The sequence below is a fragment of the Oncorhynchus kisutch genome, linkage group LG30 (assembly GCF_002021735.2).
Source record: "Oncorhynchus kisutch isolate 150728-3 linkage group LG30, Okis_V2, whole genome shotgun sequence".
Classification (NCBI taxonomy): Eukaryota; Metazoa; Chordata; class Actinopteri; order Salmoniformes; family Salmonidae; genus Oncorhynchus; species Oncorhynchus kisutch.
The window spans coordinates 44,538,642-44,546,287 of record NC_034203.2 but is presented as its reverse complement, the minus strand read 5'-3'; the positions used below and the strand labels follow the sequence as shown (position 1 = coordinate 44,546,287).

Here is a 7,646-nt window from a genome sequence, read left to right as displayed (position 1 = left end):
TCTCTCTCCATCTCCTTCTCCTTCTCACCCTCTCCTGTTCTCTCCTTCTCTGTCTCTGTGTCTCTCTGTCTCTGTCTCTCTCTGTCTCTCTCTCTGTCTCTCAGTCTCTCTCTCTCTCTCTCTCCTTCTCCTTCTCACCCTCTCCTGTTCTCTCCTTCTCTGTCTCTGTGTCTCTGTGTCTCTGTGTCTCTGTGTCTCTGTGTCTCTGTGTCTCTGTGTCTCTCTCTGTCTCTCTCTGTCTCTCTCTCTGTCTCTCTCTCTGTCTGTCTGTCTGTCTGTCTGTCTGTCTCTCTCTCTCTCTTTCTCTCTCCTTCTCCCTGATCTCCTGACATCCTTCTGGCTGCACCTTGACTCTATAGGTCAGTTTTGATCACTGTCTTCTACTGACTATGACATCCATCTACAATGATGAGACACAAAGAGATAGTTCTAGAGTTCTGTGTAGAGATCTGTCTAGAGTTGATTTGTTGTGAGTTGATTTGATTCTCCTCTCCTGAGTTCCTTTTGGCTGTACCTTGACTCTATTGGTCAGTTTTTGATCACTGTCTAAAGAGATCGACATGACGATGGAGACAGATCTGTCTAGAGTTCTGTTAAAGAAGAGCTAAGGGTGACAGTCACCCTCTCTCTTTTTCATTGAGCTGCTTCTGCTACCTTGTCTGCTACTACTTCTTCTTCCTGATTCGAGTCAGGCACACAGGAAGTCACTACATCTGGTACGTCGAAAGAATCTCCGGTTTCCAGTTTGATGTATCCCTTACTGTTTGACCGCTCCAGACGCGTACAGCTGAACCGACGAGCCCGGTCGCCTTGACGACAGACGGCCACCGTGAGGCTGCATCGTCGTGCCGGCTGGGGCTGGTCGACCCCTGGGCTGGAGAGGGAGTTGAGTGACAGGCGAGATCCCATCCCCGTCGTCGCCCTGAAAACGGGAGAAGGAGGGAACAGCCGGGGGCCCTGTGGGGTGAGGGTCTGTCCTTGTAGCGCCTCATCTGGTTCAGTTAGGGTCATGACGGTACCACCCTCATATTCCAGGTGATTCATCGAGGTCCTTCTTGAAGAATCCTTCTCTGTATTATCCAGACTTTGACTATAACCTGCTACTTGCTCAATCCCATTTCCACTAAAATCCTTGACATCTGTGATCACTTCCTCCTCTCTCTCGGCCTGTCCCCCCTCCTGTCCCCCCTCCTCCACTGCACCGTTGTTAAGTGTGATGATTGGGAGGGTGAAGACGTTAAAAGAAGAACTGACAATGGATGCTGTACCCTCCCACTGCCTGGGGTACGAGGCCTGCTCTGAGTCCCACTGCCTGGGGTACGAGGCCTGCTCTGAGTCCCACTGCCTGGGGTACGAGGCCTGCTCTGAGTCCCACTGCCTGGGGTACGAGGCCTGCTCTGAGTCCCGCTGCCTGGGGTACGAGGCCTGCTCTGAGTCCCACTGCCTGGGGTACGAGGCCTGCTCTGAGTCCCACTGCCTGGGGTACGAGGCCTGCTCTGAGTCCCACTGCCTGGGGTACGAGGCCTGCTCTGAGTCCCACTGTCTGGGGTACGAGGCCTGCTCTGAGTCCCACTGTCTGGGGTAGGGTGTCTGCTCTGAACACCTGATTAGATTAGATAAAATAAGATTAGAAAACATTATTTCAGGTAAATTGAATACAGCTTTATTTATCCCCTCAGGGCACCTGGTCCACCTGATTAAAACATGAAAACAGCATTAGTTTACAATAGATTAGAACACTTTTATGTCCTCAATGAGGCAATTAATTTTGCAGCATACAAAAACAACATACAATGTAGCCTCGTTCGATCATCCGGATCATGCCAGAGCAAGAATGTGATATGCACACCCTATAAAAATAGAATCTGATCTACACATATCTAGAGGAACGGAATCTGATCGACACGCATTGAGAGGAACAGAATCTGATCTACACATATTGAGAAGAACAGAATCTGATCTACACGCATTGAGAGGAACAGAATCTGATCTACACGCATTGAGAGGAACAGAATCTGATCTACACGCATTGAGAGGAACAGAATCTGATCTACACATATTGAGAGGAACAGAATCTGATCTACACATATTGAGAGGAACAGAATCTGATCTACACACATCTAGAGGAACAGAATCTGATCTACACATACTGAGAGCGTCAACTCCAAAGCTTTTTTGTTCCTGGAACCACCAAATCACAGCCAAAAGCTCTTGAGGACCGCAATTCCTGGAGTCTCGGAATTATACTGAACAAAAATATAAACGCAACATGTAAAGTGTTGGTCCCATGTTTCATAAACTGAAATGAAAGATCCCAGAAATGTTTCATATGCACAAAAAAACAACATTTCTTTCGAATTTGTTTACATCCCTGTTAGTGAGCATTTATCTTTGCAAAGATAATTCATCCACCTGACAGGTGTGGCATATCAAGAAGCTGATAAAACAGCATGATCATTACACAGGTGCACCTTGTGCTGGGGACAATGAAAAGCCACTATAAAATGTGTAGTTTTGTCACACAACACAATACCACAGATGTCTCAGGTTTGGAGGGAACGTGCAATTGACATGCTGACTGCAGGAATGTCCACCAGATAATGTAATGTTAATTTCTCTACCATAAGCCGCCTCCAACGTCATTTTAGATAATTTGGCAGTACGTCCAACCAGCCTTACAATTGCAGGCCACGTGTAACCACGCCAGCCCAGGTCCTCCACATCCGACTTCTTCACCTGCGGGATCGTCTGAGACCAGCCACCCAGAAAGCTGCTGAAACTGTGGGTTTGCACAACCAAAGAATTTCTGCACAAACTGTCAGAAACCGTCTCAGGGAATCTGAAAAACAACCCCACAGCATGATGCTGCCATCACCATGTTTCACCGTAGGGATGTTGCCCTGTTTCCTCCAGACGTCACACTTGGCATTCAGGCCAAAAAGTTTAATCTTGGTTTCATCAGACCAGAGAGTCCTTTATGTGCCTTTTGGCGAACTCCAAGCGGGCTGTCATGTGCCTTTTACTGAGGAGTGGCTTCCGTCTGGCTACTCTACCATGAAGTTCTGATTGGTGGAGTGCTGCAGAGATGTTTGTCCTTCTGGAAGGTTCTCCCATTTCCACAGAGAAACTCTGGAGCTCTGTCAGAGTGACCATCGGGTTCTTGGTCACCTCCCTGACCAAGGCCCTTCTCACCCGATTGGTCAGTTTTGCCGGGCGGCTCGAGGAAGGATCTTGGTGGTTCCAAACTTCTTCCATATAAGAATGGAGGCCATTGTGTTCTTGGGGACCTTCAATGCTGCAGACATTTTTTGGTACCTTTCCCCAGATCTGTGCCTCGACACATTCCTGTCTCTGAGCTCTATGGACAATTCATTCAACCTTTGTTTTTGCTCTGACATGCACTGTCAAATGTAGGACCTTATATAGACAGGTGTGTACCTTTCCAAATCATGTCCAATCAATTGAATTTACCACAAGCGGACTCCAATCAAGTTGTAGAAACATCTCAAGGATGATCAATGTAAACAGGATGCACCTGAGCTCAATTTCGAATCTCATGGCAAAGGGTCTGAAAACGTAAGTAAATACTATAATGAATATTATTATTATTTTCTATTATATAAAAATGTATAAAACCTGTTTTCGCTTTGTCATTATTGTGTGTAGATTGATGGGGAAAAACAAGTATTTAATCAAATTTAGAAAAAGGCTGTAATGTAACAAAATGTGAAAAAAGTCAAGTGGTCTGAATACTTTCTGAATGTAAAATTACGTATAATACCATTAATATTCCACATTTGTATCATAAAAAAACACCAGTTATAAGAATGTGATCTTGTGTAATCAGGATGGTTGAACGAGGCTATAAAAAATATACAGAACCAGTCAAAAGTTTGGACACACCTCATCATTCAAGGGTTTTCTTTCTTTTTGAAACTATTTTCTACATTGTATAACAAGAGTGAAGACATCAAAACTACACATATGGAATCACGTAGTAACTACAAAAATGTTGATTTTTAGATTCTACCAAGTAGCCACCCTTTGCCTCGATGACAGCTTTGCACACTCTTGGCATTCTCTCAACCAGCTTCACCTGGAATTTCCAACAGCCTTGAAGGAGTTCCCACATATTCTGAGCACAGCCTGAAGATGTGTTGGGTCATTATCCTGTTGAAAAACAAATGATAGTCCCACTAAGTGCAAACCAGATGGGATGGAATATCACTGCAGAATGCTGTGGTAGCTATGCTGGGTAAGTGTGCCTTGAATTCTAAATAAATCCCTGACAGTGTCACCAGCAAAGCACCATCACACCTCCTCCTCCATGCTTCACGGTGGGAACCACATGTGGAGGTCATCTGTTCACCTACTCTGCGTCTCGCAAAAGACACAGCGGTTGGAACCAAATATCTCAAATTTGGACTCATCTGACCAAAGGACAGATTTCCACCAGTCTAATGTCCATTGCTCGTGTTTTTTGGCCCAAGCAGTCTCTTCATCTTATTGGTGTCCTCATGAGTGGCACAGCGGTCTAAGGCACTGCATTTCACTACTAGACTCATCACTACAGAGCCTGGTTCAATCCTGGGCTGTATGGGAGTCCCATAGGGCGGCACACAATTGGCCAATCGTCGCCTGGGTTTGGCTGGGGAAGGCCGTCATTGTAAATAAGTATATGTTCTTAACAGACTTGCCTAGTTAAATAAAGATAAAATAGTAATGGCTTCTTTGCAGCAATTTGACCACGAAGGCCTCCTCTGAACAGTTGATGTGGAGATGTATCTGTTACTTGAACTCTGTGAAGCATTTATTTGGGCTGCAATTTCTGTCGCTGGTAACTCTACTGAACTCTGGGTTTTCCTTTCCTGTGGCGGTCCTCATGAGATCCAGTTTCATCATAGTGCCTGATGGTTGTTGTGATTGCACTTGAAGAAACTTTCAAAGGTCTTGACATTTTCGGGATTGACTGATCTTCATGACTTAAAGTAATGATTGACAGTTGTTTCTCTTTGCTTATTTGAGCTGTTCTTGCCATAAAATGGTCTCTGTATTTTACCAAAGAGGACTATCTTCTGTATACCACCCATACCTTGCCACAACACAACTGATTGGCTCAAACGCAATAACAAGGAAATAAATTCCACAAATTAACTTTTAACAAGGCACACCTGCTAATTGAAATACATTCCAGGTGACTAACTCAAGAAGCTGGTTGAGAGAATGCCAAGTGTGTGCAAAGCTGTAGTCAAGTCTGGTGGCTACTTCGAAGAATCTCACATATAAAATACATTTTAATTTGTTTAACACTTTTTTGGTTACTACATGATTCCATATGTGTTATTTCATAGTTTTGATGTCTTCACTATTATTATACAATGTAGAGAATAGTAAAAAAAATAAAAAATAATTAAAAACTATGGAATGAATAGGTGTGTCACATTTTGACTGGTACTTTACATGCAGACAAAATCACACATTTTAAAACAACAGACTTGTAGGTCTACTGTACCTGCGCTTCTGGTCTCTGTAGATGCTATACACACTTTCTGTGAACGTCTGGTTGTCCCTGGACCAGCTCCGCTGCCGACCCACCATTGACGGTCGTCTATACTGCTGCTCACTGCTACCTATCTCCCCCTGGTGGCTTGACACGGTAGTGGAGGGCCAAGGATTGTGCTCTAGCATCTCGCCAGGATGGAACGAACCCGAATTTATGTCCACACTGCCCCTGGACTGCACATAGTTCACCAGTCCGTTAATCGGCGAGTAGTCCTTGGTCCGTGTGCTGTGGTGGTCGATGACCGTGGAGTAAATATCTCTGAGGTTGATGACTTTGGTCTTCTCGTCTCTGTTCTCGTGAAGCACGGCGTTAGCGCAGATGAAGAGGAAGATGCCAATCCCCATCACTAAGGGCCCAAACACCTTCAAGTTGTCTGAGTAGAGGTAGCTGTCCAGGAACTCAGAGAGAAACCCCCCTGAGGGAGGATGAGGACTTGTCGACACAGATATAGGTTGAGGAACACTTCCATTCATAACATCACTCATCTGATTTGTCAACTCAGCACTCGTCTGGTTGGTCAACTCCTCAACAGTCTGGTTGGTCAACTCCTCAACAGTCTGGTTGGTCAACTCCCCAACAGTCTGGTTGGTCAACTCCCCAACAGTCTGGTTGGTCAACTCCTCAACAGTCTGGTTGGTCAACTCCTCAACAGTCTGGTTGGTCAACTCCCCAACAGTCAGGTTGGCTGTGTTGTTATCCTTGTTATTGCTCCAGGTGACAGACACCAGGGGGCTCTTGGAGTAGCTCATCCTGCCGTTGTCTCTCCGCTCCTCCCCTGGTGATACCCCGGATGCCTTCCCCTGGCTGTGGCCTTCATGTGGCCAGTAGCCCAGTACAGCCATGGCTATCCCCAGCATCAATACCACTACCCCCACCGCAGCCACCAGCCCAGATGGGGAACACAGGTTGAGTTTCCCCTTCACCTGAATTCATAAAAGATACAGACAGAACATCATTACCATGTTAGCTTCTGGAACATCTAAGGATGTGTCCCAATAATCTCTCCTTCCTCCTTAAAAATGTGCACTTGTTCACTATCTCCCACAAATGTAAAAGTATTTAAAAGTTTTAGGCTAGAGGGAGTTTCCATATACCAATATACCAATAATTTCCTTTCAAATTATTGAGAAAGGAGAGATTATTGGGATGTAACCTAAGATAAAACCAGATACAATACAACAGAGCATTATGGGTACTGTAGTTTGTAGTTCATCACGCTACCCACCACTACCACATCATTCCTCTTCTTCCTCTCTGCTTGTTTCCTCTTCCTCTGGTTCTCAGCATGGTTCTTAGATCGCTGGGAGTCTTGGCGCCGGTTCATACGCAGCAGGCCGCCCGTGGCGATCATGGCGACGATTTGATTGGACGACGGGCTTGTCAATCAACCTGGGGGGGAAGAGGCAGGGGAAGGGAGGAGAGTCAGTTGTATTGAATTAAAACAAACACAGAAACAGTGACTTCGTTCTCTGAAGGATAAAATGTAGTTCCTCAATACCTCCCCAAAAGGATGGATACATCCTGAACACCACCACATCGATAGAATGAGTCCTGAAAACTGTGTTGCTTAGACAGAGAACCACGAGGATGTTAAATTAGGAACACATTCTTATTTTCAATGTCGGCCTAGGAACAGTGGGTTAACTGCCTTGTTCAGTGGTAGAACAACAGATTTTTACCTTGTCAGCTCGGGGGATTCGATCTTGCAGCCTTTCGGTTACAAGTCCAACACTCTAACCACTAGACTACCTGCTGGTTACTAGTCCAACACTCTAACCACTAGGCTACCTGCCACCTCTACACTCTAACCACTAGACTACCTGCCGCCCCTACACTCTAACCACTAGGCTACCTGCATCCCCCCTCTAACCACTAGACTACCTGCCGACCCTACACTCTAACCACTAGGCTACCTGCCATCCCTACACTCTAACCACTAGGCTACCTGCCGACCCTACACTCTAACCACTAGGCTACCTACCGACCCTACACTCTAACCACTAGGCTACCTGCCATCCCTACACTCTAACCACTAGGCTACCTGCATCTCCCCTCTAACCACTAGGTTACCTGCTGCCCCTAC

The 7,646-nt window shown here is 45.7% G+C and overlaps 1 protein-coding gene across 1 annotated transcript; it reads right to left on the bottom strand.

The window, feature by feature from the left end:
- Positions 1 to 231: 231 nt before the first annotated feature.
- LOC116358635 (transmembrane protein 200A-like) lies at positions 232 to 7,230 on the bottom strand. Its single transcript, XM_031810568.1, has 3 exons — positions 6,789 to 7,230; positions 5,513 to 6,486; positions 232 to 1,603 (listed from the first exon to the last, which is right to left on the bottom strand). Exons 1-3 carry the CDS (start codon positions 6,912 to 6,914, stop codon positions 634 to 636), a joined length of 2,070 nt encoding a protein of 689 aa, XP_031666428.1. The 5' UTR covers positions 6,915 to 7,230; the 3' UTR covers positions 232 to 633.
- Positions 7,231 to 7,646: the final 416 nt, after the last annotated feature.

Coding starts and splice junctions, on each gene's coding strand:
- LOC116358635 (XM_031810568.1), bottom strand. CDS start 6,914: ATGATCGCCACGGGCGGCCTGCTGCGTATGAACCGGCGCCAAGACTCC. Junction 6,487..6,788: donor AGAGGAATGATGTGGTAGTG/GTGGGTAGCGTG, acceptor TTATGAATTCAG/GTGAAGGGGAAACTCAACCT. Junction 1,604..5,512: donor TACAGAGACCAGAAGCGCAG/GTACAGTAGACC, acceptor TAATCTAATCAG/GTGTTCAGAGCAGACACCCT.